General features: G+C 43.0%; 2 protein-coding genes across 6 annotated transcripts in view; both read left to right on the top strand.

Annotated features, from left to right (window-relative positions):
* The window catches only part of ZBTB1 (zinc finger and BTB domain containing 1), a 55,580-nt gene that overhangs the window by 6,273 nt on the left and 23,198 nt on the right, over positions 1 to 26,109 (top strand). For 2 of the 5 annotated variants that reach the window (XM_052696015.1, XM_052696018.1), the window contains exon 2: positions 3,053 to 4,792. In XM_052696015.1, coding sequence (XP_052551975.1) covers positions 3,073 to 4,792 — 1,720 coding nt within the window. In that variant the 5' untranslated portion in view covers positions 3,053 to 3,072. Of the gene's footprint in view, positions 1 to 3,052; positions 5,552 to 14,750; positions 16,611 to 26,109 lie in introns of those variants that run through there. The other 3 variants (XM_052696020.1, XM_052696019.1, XM_052696017.1) reach the window with 3 other exon arrangements.
* On the top strand, positions 22,206 to 24,614 carry HSPA2 (heat shock protein family A (Hsp70) member 2). Its single transcript, XM_052696024.1, has one exon. It carries the CDS (start codon positions 22,313 to 22,315, stop codon positions 24,215 to 24,217), a length of 1,905 nt encoding a protein of 634 aa, XP_052551984.1. The 5' UTR covers positions 22,206 to 22,312; the 3' UTR covers positions 24,218 to 24,614.

Raw genomic sequence — 26,109 nt, 5'->3', positions numbered from 1 at the left:
AATTTTAAAGAAAGAACAGTAATTTAGCTGTACAAAAGCTTTTTCTTGACCTCATTTTTGAAACTGCTTTAACTGATCTTTTTTTCTGGAAAAAAAAAGCAAGTCTGAAGCATGTAATTCACAAGGAAACTTTTGCCTTTGCTGGTTGAAGTTTGTCAGTGTTTTAAATAGACCAACGCAGGCGCTTGTAGTGGGAAGTGTTGGCAGCTGTAAATATATGGTTACACATGGCAGGTTAATACAGCATACAGAGGAAGGCTGCCAGAACTTTCATTAACATAGATAACTTCAAACGCTCTCTATTTTAATACCTGCTTGTAGTACTACTGTGATGGAGGCTGTGTACACATCTGAACACCTTGCTGGCCTGACCAAGCTCACTCATGCTCGGGCTGGTTCTTTACAAAGAGCAGTAGGAGAAAGGTGGGTTATTTTTGCATATCAGGGCTCAAGTGCTGAAAGAGTTCTGTCATAAGAGGAAATAAGTTTCACTTTTTTGTGAAGGAAAACTTAGAGAAAGTGTGTTTGTGCACCTCACTGCAGTGACTGCCAGATCTTTCCCACAATTTTGGAATTCCCTTTTGCAGGTGTGTGCAGATATTTGTGACCTTGCGTTGCTGTTTTGCGTTGGAAGGCATGATAGAATACTTTCAGTATGCAGAAAATAAAAATGAAAGTGTAAGCTTGTTGCTTTGTGAGGACAAGAAGGTTAACATAAGCTGTCTGTTTTTTTCCTCTAGCAGTCCTAAGCCTTTTCTTGTCCTGATGGAAGTTCACACTGAGAAGCCAGTGGTATCTTAGACTGCATCTTCTCCCGTTTCTTGTTGATTTTCAGTCTTTGAGTGTGGAGGTTGAAATCAGTTCTTTGTAATTCTGCAGTTGCTGGTCTTAATTCTTGATGAACTATACTGAATTGCATTCAAGTATCTGATTAATTACCTGAAATACAAAGCACCTTAGCACTTGGAAGAATATGAAGTGCCATTTAGGTATTACTTGATGTTGAAAAGTTTGCTATTTTTCTAAGAAACATCTGAAGTTACCCAGAAATTAAGATAGTTGTCAAATTTCTGTAGAAAACACATGAAGCTGTTTCAGAGATTCTTCTGTTTTTGTAGTCACCCTTTTGTTAGTAAGAAAACCATTGAGTAGATGTTATGTAACAAGCTGCATTTCTGCAATGGACATCCCTGAGCAAAACTGGACAGAGAATTGTGATGTGCTTAGCTGGAGTTCTGGGGCTGTAGAAAAAAGTTGGGTGGAGAGGAACAGGTGTACAGCTGTCACCCAGGTGGTAATCATCAATCCAAATCTCAAGATCCACATTGCCACATAAGGTCTTCTGTTGACAGTGGTCCTTACGAATGGCTGTAGTGTTGGCAGTAGGGAATATTGCTGGGTGATGATGAGCATTTCCTCATCTAAAGGGCTTGAATGCATTTTTTTCCATGACAGTCATTTGTGGAATGAAGGAGAACAGTGACTAATGTTAGGTCTGCTACTTAACAGCCCAGGCAACACCTCTGATTTGTGAATTCAGTGCTTATTGTGGAATATGATTTCTCGTTTTCCAGTCACTAGGAGCTAGGTGTGAGCTGGCAGGGAGGTGAAGCATTTTTGTGTATATTTTGTTTAAATTTTGGCCAGTTGAAAGAACAGTGACAAATCAACCCGTGCATTTCATGGAGGCATAAAATGCAGTTTATACATGCTGTTTGCTAGCCTGTATTTTATGTGTACAAATCTCTTACTGTTGTTCCTATTGCTTGCAGTAACCTTTCAAAGTGTGAAGGATGCTCCTTACTGCTTTAGGTCTTTCTTTTCACTTTGGGCATTCTTTACTCTTTTTTTGTTTTGTTTGTTTTCTCAAACCGCTCTGTCCTGCTTCCTGTTTATTTAGCACACATTGTGTGTCAATAAAGGTTTTCCAAAGCGAGCAGAATAGCTTTACTTGGTTGCAATTTATCTTCTGTAAATTGAATGGACGCCTCCTGTATACAGTGTATTTTTTTCTGGATGTTTTTCTTAACATAAAGTAGCACATTTTCTTCCTCCTTCCTGTTCAGCACAAGTTAGTCCTTTCATGTGTAACACCTTCCAGCACTTTGCTTCAGGTGTTTGCAGTTCTTCACTGAGGCTTCTTCTCTCAATGCTGCCATCTTTGACGTGCTGGCCTTTAGTTCTTCATTAGTTTTTCTTTTTTGGTCCAGTCTCCAATCTAAGTGTTTTGCTTTTCTTAAATGAAAGAGTGGTTTTAAGAGGAGCTGGAGGCATGGTGTGCAACACTTCCTGCTTCTGTGCTGCCCGTGTTGCACAGCGAGCCTGGTGACCGTCTGCAGCAGGCTTGTGTGGGACACGCTGTGCCCCGTGCTTCTGAGAATGCACCTGAGTTCCACAGCTCCTGGTTTGCCAGGTGTCTTGCAGATAAGCTTGAGAAGATTCCCCGAGTGCCATAAAGAGCAAACAGCGTGTAGGTATAGCCTGTGTGGATACTTCACCAATGTCTCTTCTGAATTTCCTTTAGTGGGGAGGGAAAGACCAGTTTGAGCCTGGCCTTGTTGCCAGTAATTTGTTGCATCATAGGTCCTTTGGTCTGGCAGGTGAAAAAGGCAAGCTGAAACTCAGTGGTGGTTTCTTACAGTCAGCTCGCCTTGTAGAGCTGCTGTCCCGGGGCTGTCTTGCAGAAGTTTGCCCTGTGAAGCTTTTGAAGTTCTGCATCCAGAATTCCTATCTGAAAAATCTTGGCTGTAGGACTTTGAGATATATTTGCTAATTTATATTCGAGCAGTGTTGCTGTAACTGATGTTGTGGTTGCTATGTTTATTAGTTTACTGGTCTTGTAAGTCTAGTGGTGAGAACATGGTATTATGGATGTTTTCACTGGCATCGACAGTAGTTGCCAGCAAAGATGTCCAGACGGGAAATCGTACCACAAACAGTGTGAGAATAGGAAGAGATCTAGAGAGGAAAAAGACGGCGGTTCCTCTCTACACTTAAATGTATTCCACTTTCTGTGCTTACAGTTCTAACAGATGTCATCTGCTTTTTGCAGGGCTGTAATTGAAATACAAGATGGCAAGAACCAGCCACAGCAACTACGTCCTTCAGCAGCTAAACAACCAAAGAGAGTGGGGCTTTTTGTGTGACTGCTGCATTGCTATCGATGATATTTATTTCCAAGCACATAAAGCAGTCCTTGCTGCATGCAGCTCCTATTTTAGAATGTTTTTTATGAACCATCAACACACTACAGCCCAGCTGAATCTAAGCAACATGAAGATTAGCGCTGAATGCTTTGATCTTATTTTACAGTTCATGTATTTAGGAAAAATTATGACCGCCCCTGCCAATTTTGAGCAATTTAAAGTGGCCATGAACTATTTACAGCTCTATAACGTACCTGAGTGTCTGGAAGATATACAGGATACAGACTCATCTAGTTTAAAATGCTCTTCTTCTGCTTCCAGCACCCAGAACAGTAAAATGATATTTGGTGTGCGAATGTACGAAGACACGCTTGCTCGAAATGGCAGCGAAACAAACAGGTGGGGCATGGAGCCGCCAAGTTCGACAGTAAATACATCCCATAACAAAGAGCCCGATGAAGAAGCTTTGCAGCTCAGCAGTTTCCCCGAACAACTGTTTGATGTCTGCAAAAAAAGCACCACGTCCAAATACTCTCACACAAAAGAGCGTGTGTCTCACTCACGCCGCTTCGGAAGAAGCTTCACCTGCGACAGCTGCGGGTTCAGTTTTAGCTGTGAAAAGTTACTGGATGAGCACGTGTTATCGTGCACCAACAGGCATTCGTACCAAAGTGCCAGATACTACGGTGCCGAAAAAATAGACTTTAATGAAAAGGACTCTGCTTCTAAAATAATCTCTACGCAAACAGAAAAATACAAAGGGGATTCCAGCCAAGTTGTCGATGAGTCGTCTTCTCCCGTGTCCAACATTACAAGCAGGAAAAGCAGCACGGTGGCATCCGAAACATCAGGTGAAGAAGGAAGTCGAGCCTCTGAGAGGAAGAGGATTGTCATCAAGATGGAACCGGAGGACAGTCCTGCAGACGAGCTGAAAGATTATAATATTATCAAGGTGACAGATAAGGACTGCAATGAGTCTTCTGATAACGATGACCTAGATGACGAGCAGGAAGAGCCACTTTACAGGTACTATGTTGAGGAAGAGATGAGAGAGAAGAGAAATGCTCGGAAGACTTTAAAACCCCGTTTATCCATGGATGAGGATGAAAGGAGGTGTTTAAAGAGTCCGCGGCACCTTAACAGGAAAACTCCCTCCGTCCAGGAAGATGTGGAGAACGCTCCCTGTGAACTTTGTGGGCTAACAATCACCGAGGAGGATTTGTCCTCTCATTATTTATCCAAACACATAGAAAATATATGTGCCTGTGGCAAGTGTGGTCAAATACTGGTCAAGGGCAAGCAGTTACAGGATCATGCACAGACCTGTGGAGAACCCCAGGACCTGACCATGAATGGTATCAGGAATTCCGAGGAAAAAATGGACTTGGAAGAAAACCCCGAGGAGCAGTCGGAAATAAGGGACATGATGTTTGCAGACATGCTGGAAGACTTCAGGGACAGTCATTTCCAAATGAACAGCCTTCAAAAAAAACAGTTATATAAGCATTCTGCCTGTCCTTTCCGATGTCCTAATTGCGGGCAGCGTTTTGAAACTGAAAACCTAGTGGTTGAACATATGTCCAACTGCCTGGAGCAAGATCTGTTCAAGAATTCCATGATGGAAGAGAATGAAAGAGATCACAGACGTAAGCATTTCTGCAATCTTTGTGGGAAAGGATTTTATCAGCGTTGTCACTTGAGGGAACACTATACTGTTCATACCAAGGAAAAACAGTTTGTTTGTCAGACATGTGGGAAGCAGTTCTTAAGAGAGCGCCAGTTGCGGCTCCACAATGATATGCACAAAGGAATGGCCAGGTATGTCTGTTCCATTTGTGATCAAGGAAACTTCAGAAAACATGACCATGTACGGCATATGATATCTCACTTATCAGCTGGAGAGACTATATGCCAGGTCTGCTTTCAGATATTCCCAAATAATGAGCAACTGGAGCAGCACATGGATGTTCATCTGTATACATGTGGAGTATGTGGAGCAAAATTTAATTTGAGAAAAGATATGAGATCTCACTATAATGCCAAGCATTTGAAAAGAACATAAGCATAATCATACTGTTAAAGCATTAAGTTGGCAGCAGAGAGAACACCAAAGGCATACAGTATAGTAGACAAAAATTAAAAAAAAAAAAAAATTGAAAACAAGTCTTTTTTATTATTTTTTTTTTAAGACCCTCTTAATCATTAGGTGTCTAGGCTCATTAAGTATATAGCTTTGAAAAGCTTCATGTGTTTAATTATTACATTTTCACTGTTTCCTAATATCAGTTTCTGTTCTTAATTTTATTGTTTTACTAAGTAGATATACAAATCATTATTTTTAAACTGTAGATTAAAAGCACAATGTTACCCCTTCACTGACTGCTATTAAACAGTTCTCGGATCCACGTCCGTAAGATGAGTGCTTTAATATTTCCACGTGTTGTTTCTTCATGTGAAAATTTTAGATCACAGCAATTAATACGCAAGAGCATAATTGTTCATAATCCCAAAATTAATTTTCAAAAGGAAAAAAAAAACAATGCCAAGAAATAATCCTTTGCTGTCTGACTGCTGTAAGGGCAGAACCGGCTGTCCCGATGCTCAGCTTCTTGGCTTTGTTGAAAGTTGCATCCCAGTGGTCAGAGCACATAGGCTCAGTGAAACCTTGCAGAATTGGACTGGTGTGCGCAAAGGGAGAGGGAGTTACTGACTGTCATGGTGACTGGGGAGTTTCCAGCAGTTTAGCAGAACTGTCATGGGTGCTTCTGCCCTGCGACTGACATTGGCCTTTTGCTGGCAGTCCTTATCCATGTGGGTCTGTATAACCTGCTTGTCGTAATGCACAAGGAAGGACTTGCTGTGGTGGGCTGCTAGGAGTGCAGAATGACAGTGTGCGTTGAAGACTTCATTTCTCAGCTTAGCTGTAAATGGGTGCCTTGTTGCTTTTGTTGGGAAGTCAAAAGTGGGATGGGTGTGTAGATAGTCCCATTGCTTGGGTGGGAGGGGAGGGGGAGTGTGGCTCATGTCAACCTTAGATTTTTTTGTTTCTTGTTTTCATGATACTTTCTGAATGTTCTGTTTTTCAACAAGAATATAACAAGAAAAGACTGCAGAGTTTGTTTAATAAATGGAAAGACATTTAATGCCTTTAACGATTTCTTTCTGATTCTAGTATAGCCCTAATCTGTGTAGCTTGTCTCTTAATTTAACTCTATTTAAAAATACTGCTAAGTACCACCTGACATCAATTCAGTGGGGCAGTTTGGCCTTGGAGACAACAACTGGCTTTGACTCATAGGCACCAGCTGTCTAAATGTTAAGTGTATGGTTTTTAATGGGGGGCAGTAGGATCCTAATATGAAATGGTAGGAGGAACTATTACAAAATAAAGGCTAGTTGTACTTTCTCCCAGCAGATCTCACTTTACCAACCACGGTAGTGATGTGGCCTTCTACTGAGCCATGGAGAAGGAAGTGATTTCAACCAGCTTGTGTGTCAGTGGTGGGGCTGAGAGCAGGAGCCAGGAGCTGATCCCTTGTTTCTCAGGAATTAACAGAGTGTTGATCTTCAAAAGACTGTTTAGATAAATTAAAACAGTTCAGAATCTCCTTTATATCTATCTATATCAAACTGAGTACCAGTAGTCTTGTTTTGATTCAGTTTTAAATGTGAATCAGAATTTCTCTTGTCGGTTCAACATGCATTTCCTCTAAGACAAGGGAGTGGGGAAGGCCCCAGCCACGGGGCTGCAGGCCTGAGCTCGCTGCTGGCTCTCAGATGCTGCTTCAGTTGCAGCGTGGGCCTGCAGCATTTTGCTGGAACTGCTCAGTCTTAAGTTTTCTTGAAGATGCTGAAGTCAGCTGGGTCCCTAACAGCACTGGAATTAAAAGTACTGCTGATGTTAATGCACTCCAGCTCTTGAGTTAATTCCAAGCTTCTCTATTACTAGAATTTTGTTACATACTTCCTATCCCAAGCTGGACTGAAGCTCACTGTGTAAGAGTTCAAAGAATAACCAGGATGGCTTTTGTAGCACTCTCAGTGCTGGATTCAGTGGTAGAAGGTGATTAGAAGGATCCATAAAGTATTTGACCACCTGCAGCAGTGAAGTAGTTAAGCACTTGCTGTGGTAGAAGGACTGGGGGCTAATACACTGCACACAATTTCTCTGACTTTCAGGTTCTCACTTAAGATATCAGCTATGACTGAACTGGGAAAAGCAGCCGAGAGAAGTGAGGGAGAGCTAGAGGGTGCTGGGGAGTTGACTGAAGAGCCTGATGGTACAGGGTGAGCTGGAGGAGTGGAAAGGCTTGGTGGCAGAGGGGGGAGGGCAAAGGCTGGAAGGGTCTGGTGGAGAGACAGAATCAGAGCTGTGCAAAGGGAAGCAGAGGGGAAAACATCCTAAAGGTAGCACAGAGGGGGAGCCTGGAGGAGTGGATCAAGTCCTGTAGATGCCTGTGAGACCGGAGTGACTTAGCTTGGCTGGGAGAGCTCTCAACCCATGTGATTAGCTCACTGTGCCACAAATTAATAGTGCAGATGGTGTGCACTAGGGGAGCATTAATAGTGCACTTGCACTAGGGGAGCATGGCACAGCAATGAATAGTTAAAGATCTTGTTGAAAAGAAGGAGGTGATGTGCGAAGTAAAAGAGCATTCTGGAATACAGGGAAAGTCTAACAGTAATTTAGAAATGCTTCTGGTCAAGAGCCATTCTCTAAGGTGTCTTGGTGTGAACTTGACCCAAAAGTGATTCACCAAAAGAACAACCAAAATAACTTCCTAGTATGAGTAGACCTGTCAACTACAAAAGTTAAATTTAGGAATTGTGAATGGTGGTATTTATGTGAACTATCTAACTTTACAAACACTCTGTAATCCCTTTGTTTTTCAATTATAGGCTGTATTGTAGTATCCCTTCAAGGAAAGCTGCTTGTTCCTACTGAACTTGAATGAATTCTTTTTCCCATTCTTACAGAACAAAAGCAGTGCCTTGTTGTTCGCAGGTTTGCATATCTAGAATAAGGCTCAGAAAGTGCATGGACTGCACTGCAGGAAAGCTTAGAGTGGATCTACTTGTATTTAATCAGAGAAAAACAGAATGACTTAAATAGCCCAACAGGTGATTGGGGAGTGCAGGAGAACAAATCGAAGTTATGAAAGCAAAAACAAGCTTGCAAATAGATGCAGTAGAGAATGTTTATGGTAATGTGAAAGTATGCAGAGAAGAAGGGGTGGGTGCCAAGCTCTTGAGGACAGAACAGGGCAATGTTGGTGGGGATGTGAAGTGGTGGTGGTTCAGCCCTCCTACTGTGAGAAAAAGTGTTCTCTGCGGAAACAGAACAAAAGCACATCTGACAAAAAAACAATTGCAGTTATGATATCCTAGAAGTCTTACTGTTACTTGAAAGATAACGAAGGGGAAGCAAAAACACTTAAGTCAGAGTTCTGTTTCCTTTAAGAAATTTGTACTTCTTGGTCATGTTAACGTAGTTCCTTTCTATTCCTTTCCTGCACTGTTTGGAGATGTAGCATATAAGACCCTTGAAAAACTTAAGGATCTTTATGGTTGGACATGGATATGCATTGCATCGGACAAAGTATAGCCAGAAAGAAACAGTGACACTATTTTAAAAGTGTTTTGCTATTTTTATTTTTAGAGGATCTCTCTCTATTCTGCTTTTTTCCTCATTTTGGCAGTGGTGTCAGTGGCAGCCCTGAGAATTGTTAGTAGCTAACCTAGATATTAGCTTTCAGGATTATTGCAATTTGAAAAGAGAGACTTCACAAAGACCTGAAACGAGCTTTAAAATATAACAAAAGCTGTCAAGCTTCTTCAGTATCAAAGGAGATATCCAAGTGTTTAAGTGTGTGTGTGTATACTTGTAAATACTTATTGGCAACTTGCTAATTCAAAGAATATTTACATTTGTGTATTTGTTGCTACCAGGTCCATGAAGGAATCTTGATTTGAGTAGAATATCACAGAATTCTATGAATTTGTACTTTTACTGGGGGACTATGCTATTTAATATATTCAGTTCATGGAGAAAATAGAATTCAGCATATATTTTTTAATTGAAAGCCTGAAGATTGAAAGTCTACTGTCCTGGAGAATATATTAAAAAGATATAATTATAAAAGTGACTACTTTGCCTATACTACTGTATTTGAACACACTAGTACCAAAACATCAGGTGTATCTCAGCTATTGCTGGGGATGTAAATTTGTTCCTGATGGTGTCACCTTGGGTTCCTTTCTCCCTGCCACGTTGTTGCAGCTCTTTGTGTGTGCCTTCTCCCTTGTCAAAAGGTACAAGTGGGTTAACAATGTACAGGGTCAAACGACAAACTTTTTGTTTCCCTGGGGGGATATTTTTTGTCTGGATCGGTTCCCCATTGCAGTTCCCTCTCCATCTCAATAGAATTGGTGGCACGAGGGGGGAAATGACTGTCTGGGGAGGGGGAGAGGGGGGGAGCTCATTTGCCTACATGAGCTATGTCCGAACTCAAAGCATGGCCTGCAGCTTGATGGTCCTTGAGGTCCCTTCCCAGCCATTCTCTGATTCTGAGCTGCTTAACTAAGTCTCTGTCTCCCTCCAGCATCTTTGTGAAAGCTGTATTCCCAATTCCTCCCCTATTTCCCGATAAGGAAAAAGGGCAACCCGGCCTCTCGCATACAGATGAGACACATCTATGCTATCTGCCCTCTTTATGAGAATTGGAAACCTTCCTGCGTTCAACTCACCCCGCAAATATGCTCTGGAGCTTTCTTGGTCTCTCTTGAAATAGACGCCGCAGCGCTGTGTGCTGGGTTCGTGCGGTTGGCCCAAGGCCAGCAATGAGCTGGGCCCCTCGGCCGGGACCTGCTCCCACCTCCCTGTGCTCCCTGTGCCCTGCAGCTCCAGATGTGCTGCCCGCAGCTGGGCACAGCTCACACTGCCCTCTTGCTCTCCCTTCTCCCACTGTGCGCTCTTGTATTTTGTGGTGACGCTGAAAGCTCAGGAGCAAAGTAAAGTTGAGGGGATAGTGGCAGTCTGAGTTACAGATGCTTCCTAATCTGAAAGAGTTAAAAATCGAGTATTCTGACCTCCCTAATTCTCTATTGGTTTGAAGCTTGTCACAGACCTACAAGCTGAAGCATGACTGATGTGACTTTATAAAAGTCTCCCGAAAGCTAGAAGTTGGGGACGTGTTTTTAAAAGTGGACATTTTTGTAGTTCTCAGTAGCTATAAACCAGTTTTCTGCATTTTTGTCCAATTTGGAAAAAACTCCTGAACTATTCTTGCATTGCGTTCTTAAGAAATGTTTGTAGGTTGAGGTTTTGAAGGGCAAGATGCCAAAAAAACAGGACATCTTAATTGTACTTTCTACCACTATTTTACAGAGTTGCTTCTAGGATTCTGGAATTCATTGTGATTTTATTTTTTCATGAAGACAAATCCTAATTTGTAACAACAGGGCAGCAGAGCACATGACTCAGGAGTCAGCTTGCCATGACTATAAATGTTCAGCCTCAAGACAAACAGAGCCCATGTTCCTTTTTGTACACTAAAATGACCACAGCTAGCTTTACAGGAGAGATGCTGTCAGATCATTCTTGGGCCATTTTTGCCCTCAAATATCTTTTTTTTTTTTTTTTTTTTTTTAAATTCATGTCATTGGAAAACAATATTGTGCTTCATAGTTTTATAGACACTGTTTCTAGTTGCTTTCCCTATACATAGTTGAGTATGTATACTTGAAGTTTCTTAATGTAGGCAGAGGAACATACTGAAATTCTATGATGAGCAAACAGTCAGAGGCCAGGGTTTGACTGCTCTTTTTTCTTCCTGTTTTGTGTAGCTGGCATGCTGCCCCTCATTTCCAGAACTCGAATTTCAGAAGGGCTCAGTGTCTTTGATTCTCTTGCAAGTCAGAAGATAGCTCTGTTGTGCAGTGCCCCATGTTAATGATCTTTATATTCTAAAATATAAATATTCTAAAATATGTATCTGTCTCATGATGGATACAAGTTTAACTTCCACCATTCAGAGAAAACAAACAGATTTAATCTTTTCCTGTGCCTTCTGGCCTGCTAAAACTGTTGTAAATTTTCCTCAGCTATAACCACAGAAACAATGCTGCTTTTAGCATTTCCTGTGGGAGAAAATATTTAGCCCTTCTAGAGCTGTTCAAGAATTTTCCTCTCAACAACTAACTGCTGATGCTGGTATCGTGTTCACTCATTCCGTGATTCGTATCGGTGAGATTTTGGGGAGGTGTATATTTTGGAAATGAGACACCCAAGGATAAGTATGCCTTGTGGATCTCCTGACATCCCAAGAATCCTGACAGGGAATGAGAAGGCCTCAAAGGCCTCAAAGTCCTGCAAGTTGTGTGGACAGTAGGAACTCTGCTGGGGAATCCAGGGCTGTGCAAATCTGTGTTTTCCTAGCCTGTCTGTGAGGCAGCAGAACTATTGCCAACATGAAAAATGCTAGAATCAGTCTTTCTTCATTGCTGTCCCCTTTTCCCCCAGTCACAGGGTTGCTATTTTAAAAAGTCATCCTTTTGGATTTTCTGTTTATACAAAGTAGAAGCATTTAGAGATGAAATCTAGATCTCTCCTTTAGGAGAAGGAAAGATACAGTGGCGCTGTAGGAGGGAATACAGGATAGGATCCCTGGGAACTGATGCAGAAGTTGTCTTAGTATCCTCCCACAGCCCAGGAGGGAGCTCAGATCTCTGAGATGCATTGCTATCAGGCAGATTAAACCTCATTTTTGTACATGTATTTGTGCTGTTGTGAAGCTCAAGCAGCAGCCGCAGTCTGAGTGCCTGGCAGTATGAGGATAAGCCCCGCCTAACCTGCTTTCAGGCAGGGTTGTGTTTCACTTAAATTCAGCCGGTTTTTGCAGACATGGTCAATTTTGCTACAGAGACAGAGCTCCTGGTGAACTGTAACTTAAAAACTGAAAAAGATGTCAATTAAGACATAATAAATATCTCAGTAATCATTACTGTTCTTTCTGCTTTCTTTTGCCGTGCAAATGAATAGTTAAATAGTTCAAAGGCAGTTTTCTTTGGAGCATGTTTATTTGATTGAGTTCAGTGTGGCTTAGACTCCAAATAAAAATACTAATTTCAAACAGAGCACTACTATAAAAGTAGAAATAGTCTGTGGCCTTCTAGACCTCACAAACTATGTTGGTTTGTTACACAGAGTCAAAACAAAGATGTCCCTTAAAACACATACACATTAACTCAGTGTCTTTCATACACCACAAGCTTTTATCTCAGATCTGCTTTTCTCCCTAGCTGTTAGAGCTGTGCCAAAATCCCTGAGATCCTGGATGAATTACAGACTACTCAGCAAAAAAGCAAATATGGTACGAATGGACCATCCAGCTTAGACTATTAGAGAACAGACTTTGAGAGCTACTGCTCCTATTTACTAAACTTACAGTGCTGCATGCTTTGGATTTTACAGTAAAGCCTGACTTTCCTTCTAGATTTGAGAAAGTAGGGTGAGGAAGAATGCTGTGAATGCTTCTCTTTTCTTGTTTGTTTGTTTGTTTTTCTTCCATATCCTTAGCTGGCTGAATCTTCAGATTTCTAATATGTATGCTAAGCATCAAAGAAGCACTGCTAGTCCATGATGAGATAGGCCAAGTCCAACCGCTTAATCTGACAGTCAAACCCATGCAGATGCGAGCAGTACAGGAACTTGGTATCATGCCAAATCTGGAGAGTTACCTTTGATCTGTCTCCAGATTCCCCTTTATTTGTAAACATCTAGCTAATCACAGACTTCCTCTGACTTTTATGAAGTGGAAGAAACGGCCTCCTTTGTAACATCTATGAAGTGTTTTAGCTTTGCAGCTGTTTGTGGATGGGAGGGATGAGCTCCATCTTGCGGCTAACTTAAAACATGCACATTTCTATTGAAGATGGATCATTTCTGCAGTTCAGCTGAGTTTATTGTGTGAAGAGCATAGAAGCAGATCCTCTGTGCATTCCTAAAACTGCTTCTAATTTTAGGGTAGCCAGAATTTTTTAGAGTCTGGAAGGAGGGCACAACATTTTACCTCTAATCTAGCTCGCTGTGGGCTGCAAGCTATTACCAGTACCAACAGCACTTTGGTATTCACAGCTCTGTATGTAAACCACACGACCACAGTTGGCACTAATTTACCGTATTTTTGCAGTTTCCATCAGAAAAAAATGTGACTTAATATTCATGGGCAGCTTACCTTTCCACGGTTAGAGGTGGTACCACACAGCATAGTTGCTGCATTTGAGGGAAGCAGTGTGAAGAATCTCAGTCGTGCCACGTGAGCTGTGTATGATCTACAAGTAGCAGAAATATTTGACTGTAAAATGCAGGGTAGCGTCTAAATAAATACTGATACTAAACATTGATATTAATTAAAGATTGATATTGCCTGGGGGAAAATCCTTTGTTAATTTATAACCAAAAAGATGCGTTTTGTGACCTTAGAGCTAGTCAGGTAAGAGCTACTTTGAGGTAACAGCATCAGTCCAATATATTCCCCTCCAGGATTCAGAGAGTGTATTAGGTGACTGCACTGACAGTTCTTTGAAGCTAGCAGTTTGCCCAAAGGTGTGCCAGGAAGTTCAGCCCTGCGCTGGCCTTCAGGATGCTCCAGCACGTGTATGGGGCTGGTAAACCTGGCTTCACTTGCAGCCTGAAAGCCCTTCCTGCTCTGCAGTGCAGATGCAACCATTTGGTCCAATGCTGCTACAGTGCATGTAGAAATATCAAGTGTAAATTAGCCAGCAGTTATGTGAAAGTGGGACAGTCATATATTTGTGCAATGTGATTTCCATAGCCAGAGAAAGAAGGCAGTGTACCATGAAAAAAGTCTCAGAGGATTGTCTTTAGAAGTTGCATCCATGTGTTTCCAATGTCTTAACTGTTCCTAATGGATACAAAGCTGCTCATGTTTGTCATGTTAGTGTGGTGTCCAAAGAGACGTGAATCGCAAACGTTTATATCATTTAGCTGCATTATACCCAAAACAATAATTCCAGGGGAGGTAAATATATAATAATCACCTCTGAATTTGGCAAGTAAAATCAACAGAAACGAGTGAAGGGGCAAATACGAAGCAGTGAGAAGTATTCCAGAGTGGTGGGTGTTCCAAGCTAGGAGAAGTTCGGGCTGAAGGGAAATAATACTTACGTAATTCTTGAACATCCGCTAAGCCAAGCCGTAAACCACTGCTGGAAAGTTACACATACAGTAGCAAAAATAACCTCGGAGGCTACAGAACTGAAGGCTTTCTTCAACAAGACTTTAGCTGCTTTGAAAATGAAAGGTAAAGGAGGAAGAAACAAATGAAAAGTTTCTGAAACAAGACCAGAACATTGTTTAAGGTTGTGTTTTGCTGGGGTAGAGGTTGAAGGACAGGAACCATAGAGCTTTTAAAGAGTTCTCTTCTGTGGTGGGTGTTCTCAATGTAACTGGAGGGGATAGCATTTAGAGCGAAACCACACCACGGTGAGGTGGGAGGGACCACATCTTGCTAGCAAATATAGTACTAGAGTGTGGGCTTCTGACTTTTAATATTTTTCTTGCATTTCTTTTCTGCATGGCAGTAGTGAAATAGGGACTTCTAAGCTTCTGAACAACTGAGAGAACCAGGTTTGAAGAAGACATGAGGAAGAACTGTCGGCAAAAGATTTCATAAAAACTCAGAACCACGTGTGCCAGATCTGAATTGGCACCACCTTTGCTTTTTTGACATACTGCAGCAGTCGCAAAAGACACCAAAGCAGTCATATTAGAACACTCAGTAATTGTTTTGGACTCTTCTCTGTGTTACAAAACTTACTTCCTTGTGACTATTATTTACACCTGTCAAAAACAGATTTGAAGTCTCTTTCATGGAGCAGACAGCCAAAAGAGGCAGATGCCAGGCGTTAAGGGCTGCGCTGAAATGAGCTTGCAGGATCTGCTGTTCATATGCTGCCGTGCTGCTTTTATGAAACGAGGCTTACTAGAGTTTCTGTCAAAAACTGTTTAGACTTTTTAGCTTTAAAGGTAAAAGTATGTACTTATGAACTAAAATTCACGCTTCTTTCAGACAGTTACAATGCTAAGCTAATGAGCGTTAGAAGAGGGGAAAAATGTTTTAGTCTGGAGTACAAAGTGAAAAAAAAGCCTTTAAAACTGAGCACAAAGGGTCTCTGAGGAAGGAAAGGATGGTGAGAAAGATCCAGCTGACCTGACTCCCTTTGCTGCCATGATCATCATATGCAAGCTGAAGAGGACCTTCCCTGGAGCTCAGTGCTTATGTGTGGAGAGTAAAGAAATGGTGCTGTGGATGTGAAAAATTGTGACCAACAAGGAGATGAGTAAACATGCAATAATCTTCACAGGGCACAGTGTGCACCATGTTCTGGATCTGTACCTTGAAAAGGTGGTTTGAAGAAGAGAATCAGGCATTCATGTTCAGATTTGAGTAATTTAGCAATCCAAAATTTTCCACCTAAATTAATGGGAAGCAAACAAGCAAACAAAACAAAACGATGCAGTAAATGTTCAAAAATAGGGCCAACATGGCTTAAAAAATAGTAATTTCTTTTGCTTCTCCAGACAACTGGAGCAGATTGATTCATGTAAGCAGACTAAACATGCTGATCTATATTCTGCTGTAGTTATGCATCTTACTAATTCTACTTATGACTATAAGAGGATGTTTTATTGTTTAGTATAACTGTTATCTCAGTAAGAATCTGTCTGCATTTTTATTTATAATTGGCATTATTATCATTACTGTTGTTACGAAGTATGTAAAACATTGTCTGTATCGCAGCTTGAACAGGACATGTGTCTGTGCTTGCTTTACTCTTTTTGAGTTTATAAAGTTGCTATACAAATGGAAGAAAAGATGTTCAGGTATCTTTGAATGTTGTTCCTTAATCTGATTGCAGAGCCCCAGACCCTTCAGCCTTCAGGTATTTAAAGAGTCAGCGGTATTAACACAAAACATCTCAAAAATAAATACAGGATTTGAAGTCTACAGTACAGGAGTGGAATGCTGACTCTGCTGCCCCAGTGGCAGTGCTAGAGCAATGGGGAGCACAGAGAATGTCCAGAAAATGCAAGATACCACTGGGGACTTCTGAGGGAGAAGGCTCGTTATAGGTGGGAAATGTAATAGAAAATGTGATGTCCTTTCCACAGAGACCAGGAAGCACCCTCACAGTAGGACTACTGCAAAGCAGAGAAGGGAAATACGTTTCTAGTGTCACCTAAAGATAGGCCTTGAACTATTTAACTTCTTTTTATTTTTTAAGCAGAGGACGTCTAGAACAGGCCCTGACCGTTCTGTAACTTAGCAATTATTTGTAGTCTGTGTAGAGTATTAGTGAAGACATGCCAGGTTAATTTTCATCATCTTTAAAGCTTAATCTATGCCTCGATACAGTATCTTTAATAAAATGTTATTATGAGTCTGCTTATTATTTTTATTTAATTCCATCTTACAGCTGAATTAATAACAGTTCCAGCAACAGGGTGAAGTTCCAGTTACCATCAGCTTCATGTGCTCCTGCATCTTTCCCATTCAGCTAATAAGAATGGCAGTGTCGAAAACTGAGATGAGTAAAAATCACATAACACAAGAGAAATTCACAGCACTGCTGTATCAGTTATCTTCAAAAATCTTCACACTAAGCATCTAACTGAATCAGAAAGATGTATCAAATTATGTCGACCTGTGAGTGTGAACTACTGTGCTTTTGTTATGCTGTTTTCCTTGAGTAAGACTTCACATCATTTCCCAGCTTTACAGCTACTGCCAATAGTTACAGTCTGATAAATGCCTTTCACAGCTCTCCAGCCAAAATTCTTTGTTTTCATTCACCAAGCACCATACCATACCCATGTCCTTTTTATATATTCAAACAAGACAAAGTGGAGTTGGTCTTTAAGTATGCTAGAAGATATTAGAAATTGGAATAAGCTTAGCAAGGTGCAGATACGTGTGAAAACATATGATGCTATTTAGTAGGAGCAAGTGGAATTTGGAATTACCAGTAAGTAAAGGAACAGCTGCTTGATTTCCACTGGAAAGAATATATGTCTTATTTTGGATCAAGTTCTGAAAACAACTGCAAGATCGTACTGTTACAAATTAAGATGCAAATTACGATGTCAAAACAGGAGTACAATGTGCTCCTGCAGAACTGCTAAGGCATGAGTGAGTGATGTCTCCTCTTTTGATTACGGCCCTTGAAAATGAAGATACAAGTTGCATGCAGGGAACCCGGGAGAAAGCAATGGGCATGTGAAGAAAACAGTGCCTTTGAGGGTAGGTCGAACGATTTCAGGCCATCTTACAGAAGAGATGTTGAAGGGGAAGCAAAATAATTTTCATATCTGTAAAAGCAGTGGGCAAAGAAAAAATAGAATAGTGTTCTCTCTCATATCCACAATCAATAGGAATAGAAATGATTGGTTTAAATTGCGGGAAAAGAGACTTCAGACACAGAAAGGCCGACTAAGTAACCTGTTGAGTCCTTTTCTGATCTGATCCTACGATTACTCGCACGCTAGCTGCTTTACAGTCCTTTATTATTGCCAGTTAGGGAGCACTGCCTGTTAGGAAAGGTGGCTGCATATAAAGAGTAGTGTGGAACGGAATGCCTAAATTGCACAACGCACCAGTTGATGTAGTTAGCATTAGTGATACCACCCTCAGCTCGTCATCATTCCTCAGCAAACTTTCAGAAGGAAATGGGAGAGTGCCTTGAAACCACTTAATTATAAAATAATTATTCCTTGAAACACCAAGGGCTGCTTTAATCAGTGTTACAAATTTTCTTGGTTTTGTTGAGTCTCATCAATCTGATCAGCCCTGTTCCAGCTGTGACATGGTGCGATCAGCTTCTTTAGTTCTTAAATCGGGGGAAAAAAGAAAAAAAGCAAACCTCTAAAATTACACGGGCAATCCTAAAAGTGGCATCTGAAAACCTGCCAAAGATTAAACAGCCCAAAGGTGAATAAAGTCACGTGTTTTTTAAGCTCATAATTTTAAACCTGATTTCTAATTTTGGACCTGGGATTTTGGAACTTCTGGTTTGGCAGTACTGCCTTACTGTGCCCTATATACTGCTGTTCTAAATATTTCCAAATGACTGCTCCCACATTTGTATAATTTGCAGAAAACAAGTTACACCGACTTGCAGATTTTATTTTTCATGGGAAAAAAAAAATGTATTTAAGAGAAAAATGAAATGTGGTTGTCTTTCAAATAAAAGAGCATCTACATGCAAAAAGTGAAAGTATCCAAATACAAAATAACTCACAAAGTTACACGGCTCCCCCCACATAGAGTACTGTTTTTAACACAACAGCACCTCGTCAGAAAAATCTGTTGTCATTTCAAACACTGGTGGTTCTTGTCTGCATTCCAATTACCTCCGTAGATTCAAAAATAGAAACAAGATGAAAAAGTTGCAGTGATGAAAGGGCAGTGTGATCAAGTATTACTTGTTCTTGGAAAAAAACAGTTGTTGCTTAGATTTTTCTGTGCTGGGTGATGTATTGTAAAATACTTCACTTCTGCTCGCCAGTACAATCTGATTCATGCTATTTTCTGAACAGTTTTGCAAATGGCTAATAACCTCCAGAATTTAAGATCTAAGATGTTCTGATCATCAGACCTTAGCTCCTGTATATGGCAGGCCATCAAATTTTAACTTTATTATCTTTATGGACCAAGAAGCTGATGTCTGATTAAACAGTAACTTGTGTTCAATCCTATTTTTACACTATATTGCCTTATGAAATATATGGGAAAAAAATCTTCCTGTTATCAAGATAAGGATATGGGCTGAGCGCTCAGTTCCGTTCCACATACTGAGCTCTTGCTTCACAGAAGTCTAAATATCATCTCCAGCTCCGTCTGGGTGATGCAATGGAGAATAGCCTACAGCATATTGCATAACTGCCAAGCAGGAGACACGGGCGTATGGTCAATCCTGAACACAAGTAAGTGCATCAGAAAGGGGCCTGCATGCTTCCAGAGTACTGTCTGGATGTTCTGGGAAATACGGCTTACAGATTCAGGACGGGGAATCCAGCAGAAGTTTCTTTAAAAGGAAAGTCAGACTTGTGTCCTCAGCATAAAACTCACTCTCTAATTTCTGAACCAGTCTGTTTGGCTCACCTGTAACATGACTGCATATGAAGCAACATAAAAGAAAATCCTCTGGCTCTTCCCATATGAGAAGATGACTGTAGAGATGAGTTGGTGCACAAATTGTGCTGCAAGTCTTAAGAGAAGTGCTGACAAAAAGCAGGCTTGTAATAGCTCTGCTGAGAAGAGAGAATAAGTCTAATGAGGTTCTGGAGGCTGTTCTCTCTAGTTAAGACTGGACTTTCTCTAAGGACATCTGTAAGAGATGAGCAATGATGACAAAATCACATCAATTTTTGGTTGGAAACAAAAGTTTAAAAAGCAGCTTAGACCTGTAGGTGTTGTTACACAAGAAGAAAACAGCAGCCGTGTGCTCAGCTGAAAAAGAAATGCTTCTGCAGGAGGCTAAATTAAGTATTTGGTAGCCTGAGTCCACAGATCTTTTGATTTTTTCCTGATATTGTCCATGATTGCCCATGATTTGCACTATTAACATTAAAATGCACTCCTCCAAGACGTTTCCCTGACATTTACTACAGTGAAACTCCAATTACAATCTTAAAATACATAGGTGATAATAAGGTAAGCAGTAATTCAATGACTATGAGCAGCTTTTTAGTGGGTTATCAGCGCATCTGGGTATCTGCACAACTACACCTGGGACATATTAGTAATTGGACAAAGGGAACCATTACCCCAAACAGGTTTTGTCTGGAGCTGTTGTGCCTGGGCTGATAAAATATGATTAAAAGCTTTTGGTCAAATTCAAGAAATCTCATTTCTGAATCTGTTTGATTACAAATATATTTAAATAAGATATCAAATTAATTTTAATACGAAGCCTGCTAATTATGCGAATCAATATTTTTGCGTTATTTCCTGGTTCATTTGTTCTCTCCATTTCTTTTTATACATACGTTTTTGAGGCAAGAATCCTCTTTTTGCTCTGAAATAAGAGTGTCTGAGTTGTACTGCATTTACCAAAACAGGATTCTCATGCATCACCTGTGCTCCTGAGGATAACCCTCAGAAGGATACCAATAAAAAATGACATCTATTTTTCACCTGAAGCTGAGTTTATCAGCCAACTCTCTTTGTATTGCTCCAGCACTTTTCTCTGCTCCCTAAGATACAATCAACTGAATGAAGTAGTAGGGAATTACAGGAAGAGATATTTTAGTGATGAATCAGTCACTGGTTTGACTACAAGAGAAATCGACACCCTTCCCATCCAAGAAATATGCGTATGGGATGTACAGAGAAGCTCCTGCTGGAGGTATGGAGACTGACAGCTTCCATTTTCCATCGATTTCTTCTGGATTTCTCCAAGGTCAAAACCTCTGTACTAAAAAGGACTGGGACCCATGGAAGAATAATAGTTATCTAAGCACGTTCGTTATTTAGCTTCAGAAATTGAAGCCTTTCTGTCTCCAAACTACACACACACATGCTACGTAAAAGAAGTGGAAACTTCACGTCAGATAAAAAAGCTTTGGAAAACACACTAATTGAAGCAAGGTTCTTTTTGAAAGTATGTAATAACTACAAGGGCATAAATCATCCTGGTAAGAACTGTGACATTTTCTATGAGGGCTGCTACAACAAAATGCTAAAGGCCGGGGACAAAATTAACCAAAGATGACTTGAACGGTGCATTTAATCCTTTCACATAACACAAAAAGTCTGTGGCTAGCAGACTTGTAGCTGCACTTTTAACGTGGCTATCCACGAGGGGAAGAGGGATCTCAGCGTGCTGTTTTGCTGTTTGCTGTAACTGGAACGTTTTGAAGTGTTAGTCTCCAAGTTAGGAGGAATAACATGGAGGAACCACGGCAGATTTTCACGTTTTTCTTCAAAGCCCTTGCCTAGCTCCAAGTTAATATCCTCATCGCTTTTGCTAAATGTAGGCGTGACGACATCTTACATTAGCACAACAGACAAAAATTTGGAGACATTTCAAGAATGGTCACCACGCAGCCACAGGCAGCAGTAGGGCTCCCAACGGCTCCGCTTCTTCCAGAGGGGAAAGCGAGGCGCCTTCCTCTCTCCCACCTGGGAGCCCACGAACGGAAACTCGGGGGGTGCCGAGGGCGACGGGCTGAGGGGCCGGTGGGGGCTGCCGCTGTCAGCCTGCCAAGTTAAGCCGACATAAGGCTAAACGTCGCTTCAGCCCCACCCGCTGCGGCAGTGTCACCCCACTGCCCTCTGCCAGAGGGAGCAGAAACTTCTTGCTTCCTCACAAGGGTCGCCGCGGGGGAAGGCGGGGGGGTGGGGTGACTCGCGACCCCGCACCCTGAAGGAAAGGGGCAGGCGGGCAGCAAAGCGCGGTCCGCGGACGGGAGGGGGGAGAAGTTGTGTGAGTCGCGACCAAATATGGGTAAATTCCCCACCAGCTGGCGGCTGGCTGGGACGTGACACGTTTGAGTGAACTTTCAGGAATTACAAACACTACGAGCAGCGAGCGCGGGCCGGGCCGGCCCGAGCCCCCGAAAGGCAGAGCCCACCCGCCACAGCCCTCACAGCGTCCCCCGGCCTCCATTGGATAACGCTCATGTCAATCATTCGCATTACGTCTAACGTCCACTAGAACTTTCTAGCAGAATTACGGGGCGGGGGCGGGGCGAATGAGGAGCGCGCGTTGTGATTGGCCGAGGGGAGTGGCGCACGCTAGAAAGCGAGACGGATCGAGAAAAAACAGGAAGAAGTCCGATCTGGCTGCAATATGCGGGAGAGGGTTGGGCTGGCGAGTGGGCGCCACGCTTCTGATTGGACAGGAGGCAGGGGGTGGGCGCTCTTCGGCTAGTCCCGAAGGTGATTGGTCAACTGCGGCAGTCGGGAGTCTGGATTGGTCCTCAGCATTCTGGCAGGTTCCAGAAGAAGGCTGAGCGGGCTATAAAGAGGGCGCGAGCGGCGCCACAACGGCACATTGCGCCGCAGACAGCAGCGGGAGCGGGGGGCAGAGACGTGACTGCGGGTGAGCGAGCAAGTGACATCCCAGAGGAATCTGTCATCATGTCTGGCAAAGGGCCGGCCATCGGCATCGATCTGGGCACCACGTATTCCTGCGTGGGTGTCTTCCAGCATGGCAAAGTGGAGATCATCGCCAACGACCAGGGGAACCGCACCACACCCAGCTATGTGGCCTTCACCGATACAGAGCGCCTCATCGGGGATGCTGCCAAGAACCAAGTGGCAATGAACCCCACCAACACCATCTTCGATGCCAAGCGTCTCATCGGCCGCAAGTACGATGACCCCACGGTGCAGTCAGACATGAAGCACTGGCCCTTCCGTGTGGTGAACGAGAGCGGCAAGCCCAAGGTGCAAGTGGAGTACAAGGGCGAGATGAAGACCTTTTTCCCAGAGGAGATCAGCTCCATGGTGCTCACCAAGATGAAGGAGATTGCTGAGGCTTATCTGGGGAAGAAGGTACAGAATGCTGTTATCACAGTGCCCGCTTACTTCAATGACTCCCAGCGCCAGGCCACCAAAGATGCTGGTACCATCACTGGCCTCAACGTGATGCGTATTATCAACGAGCCCACAGCAGCTGCTATTGCCTACGGCTTGGACAAGAAAGGTACTCGGGCTGGAGAGAAGAATGTGCTCATCTTTGACTTGGGAGGGGGCACTTTTGATGTGTCCATCCTTACCATTGAGGATGGCATCTTTGAGGTGAAGTCGACAGCTGGGGACACCCATCTGGGTGGGGAGGACTTTGACAACCGTATGGTGAACCATTTTGTAGAAGAGTTCAAGCGTAAGCACAAGCGTGACATCGCTGGCAATAAGCGAGCAGTGAGGCGGCTGCGTACAGCTTGTGAGAGGGCAAAGCGTACTCTGAGCTCTTCCACGCAAGCCAGCATTGAGATTGACTCCCTCTTCGAGGGCATTGACTTCTACACCTCCATCACTCGTGCCCGCTTCGAGGAGCTCAATGCTGATCTTTTCCGTGGTACCCTGGAGCCGGTGGAGAAGGCCCTGCGTGATGCCAAGCTTGATAAAGGCCAGATCCAGGAGATTGTGCTCGTGGGGGGCTCCACTCGTATTCCTAAGATCCAGAAGTTGCTGCAGGACTTCTTCAATGGCAAAGAGCTCAACAAGAGCATCAATCCAGATGAAGCTGTTGCTTATGGTGCGGCTGTGCAAGCAGCTATTCTCATGGGAGACAAGTCTGAAAATGTGCAAGATCTGCTCCTGTTGGATGTCACCCCCCTGTCCCTGGGCATCGAGACAGCTGGTGGAGTGATGACTGCTCTCATCAAGCGTAACACCACCATTCCCACCAAACAAACGCAGACCTTCACCACCTACTCAGACAACCAGAGCAGTGTCTTAGTCCAGGTGTATGAAGGTGAGAGGGCTATGACAAAGGACAACAACTTGCTGGGCAAGTTTGACCTAACGGGCATCCCCCCAGCACCCCGTGGAGTCCCTCAGATCGAGGTGACTTTCGACATAGATGCTAATGGTATCCTGAATGTCAGTGCTGTGGACAAGAGTACAGGGAAAGAGAACAAGATAACCATCACCAATGACAAGGGTCGCCTTAGCAAAGATGATATTGACCGTATGGTGCAAGAGGCAGAGAAATACAAAGCAGAGGATGAAGCCAACAGAGATAGGGTGGGAGCCAAGAACTCCCTCGAGTCGTATACTTACAACATGAAGCAGACGGTGGAGGATGATAAACTGAAGGGAAAGATCAGCGACCAGGACAAGCAGAAAGTGCTCGACAAGTGCCGGGAGGTGATCAGTTGGCTTGACCGAAACCAGATGGCAGAGAAGGAAGAGTACGAGCACAAGCAGAAAGAGCTGGAGAAACTCTGCAACCCGATTGTCACAAAACTGTACCAGGGAGCTGGAGGAGCCGGGGCAGGTGGCTCTGGTGGCCCAACCATTGAAGAAGTAGATTAAAAGGACTCAACTAGAGACTGGTTTATGGACAGTCACTCCATTCTTTGCTTTATATTTTTTTTTTTTTCTAACGTTTAAGAAAAACGTCATTGCCAATAACAGAGTTTATTCTGTTGGGTGTGTATAAAGGCAGATCTATCAGCTTGGTTTTGATAAAAGGGAAGGCACGTCCTGCTTTATAAGGTTAGTAATAGAGAAGTTTTGTTAATTCAGATACAGCTGATTTGTATTCTGGATGTTTGTCTCTGTTTTAAATGTCTCTTCTAAAGTAACCACTCGACTGTTGCAGTTGACAAGTTTCAAGTTATGCATGGAAAAAAAACTTCATGAAAGATGAGAAATGCTAAGTGCAGCTTCTGGAGATTTTGGTAATAAATAAAACTTATTTAAAGCAGAAGCCTATCTTTCTCCTTTCTCTAACGGGGCTGGGGTTGGGGTGGTGGTGAGGGAGACCCCGAGCGGGGTTGAGGCAGTGGGGTTTTGTTATGGGGGGGATAGGAGGCTCCGGGAAGGGCTGGCGGGGAGGTTTCCCTGTGCTGCCTCAGAGCCGGGCTGGCAGGGAGGCCAACGTGGGGCCCAGGGCGGCTCGCTATGTGTGTGCCTCCAAAAGCAAGGGCAGCGAAAGGATCCCTGCTCGCTGGCAGCGGGGCTCGGTGCAGCCGTGTCCAGTGCGTTACCGAGTTATTTTCGGGTTGCTCGCGCGCAAGCGGAGCTGTTGTTACTTTCCTGAGTGTTTTTCCCTTGCTGAAGATGATCGAAAGTAAAGCTGCCAAGGATTTCTTGTGCGGTTAACGCTGAATAGGGAGCGAGCTCGGATGACGAAGTCGGTAGCATAGGCAAATTTAGTGGTAGTTCAGCCTGTCTAGTTTTCCTACAAACTGTCTCCAGAGCTCTTGATGCGTTATGGAAAGGAAAACCGCAGTGTTTGAAGGCAGAGGAGCCTGGAACTAACGAGCTGTGCTGGAAGAGCCCGCTGATACGCACTTTTTGAGCTGCCTTGTCCTTTAAGGGGAAAAAAAAAACAGCTCGGAGGAGCGAGCGGAGCAGCTGCAGGAAACGAGTGTGTTTTGGTCCGGTGACTCTTGGTCAGGGGAGAGCTTGCCAGGGTGCTTCGATCCCTGAGGCAGGCTGGTGATACAGGAAGCAGCCCTATAGATCGTTTTGTTATAAGAGCCAGGCTAAAATAAGCTTGTGCAGCGTTTATTGGATGTAAAAGTCCGGTTGATGGGATGGGTTTGCCAAGCGCTGGCTGCGGCTTTCTGTTTCGCGTGGCTACGGTGAGGGGTTGCAGTCGCTACTGGAACGCGAAGCTTGTTAAAAGCTTGTTTGATCAGCTGTTGTCTCAAATTACTCGAAACCACTTAAAGTTTATTGAACGGTTCATATGTAAATGGCAGGACAATCACAGTACCACTCCAGCAGTCAATTACCGCAACTTAAGCACCTGCTGAGTACTTAAGTGAAGTCTCAAAAGGCTATAATCAGCCCGTGTGTTTTTGACGTTTATATACGCGGCGTTTTGCTGGCATTCCACCTCTTGGTTTCCAGACAGTAGCATATATGGGACCCCGAGAATGTAGGAGACACTGTGGCTGTTTGATTATTATTTCCTAGGGGCTACTGGATAAATAATGATAGCAATACATCATCTGTAACTGACAAGTGATCAGATGCAACTGCAAACGGTGATACTGCAGCAGATGTGTTCTTCCTAGGCTAAAGCCCCACTGCTTTGGGGCGTCGGTAAGGACTGGGCAGTCCCCGTAGTCGTTGTGAATTAGACTTAACGACTTTTTCTATTGACTGACTTGTAATTGCCCTTGCCACATAGTTTCCTTTACTCTTCAGGTCTTGGTGTGCATTCTTCAGTGTCGCTTCCCAGTTATTAAATA

Source organism: Tympanuchus pallidicinctus, unplaced genomic scaffold, assembly GCF_026119805.1.
Source record: "Tympanuchus pallidicinctus isolate F22 unplaced genomic scaffold, pur_lepc_1.0 scaffold3, whole genome shotgun sequence".
In the NCBI taxonomy this organism is placed as follows: Eukaryota; Metazoa; Chordata; class Aves; order Galliformes; family Phasianidae; genus Tympanuchus; species Tympanuchus pallidicinctus.
This window is presented reverse-complemented; position numbering and strand designations above follow the sequence as displayed.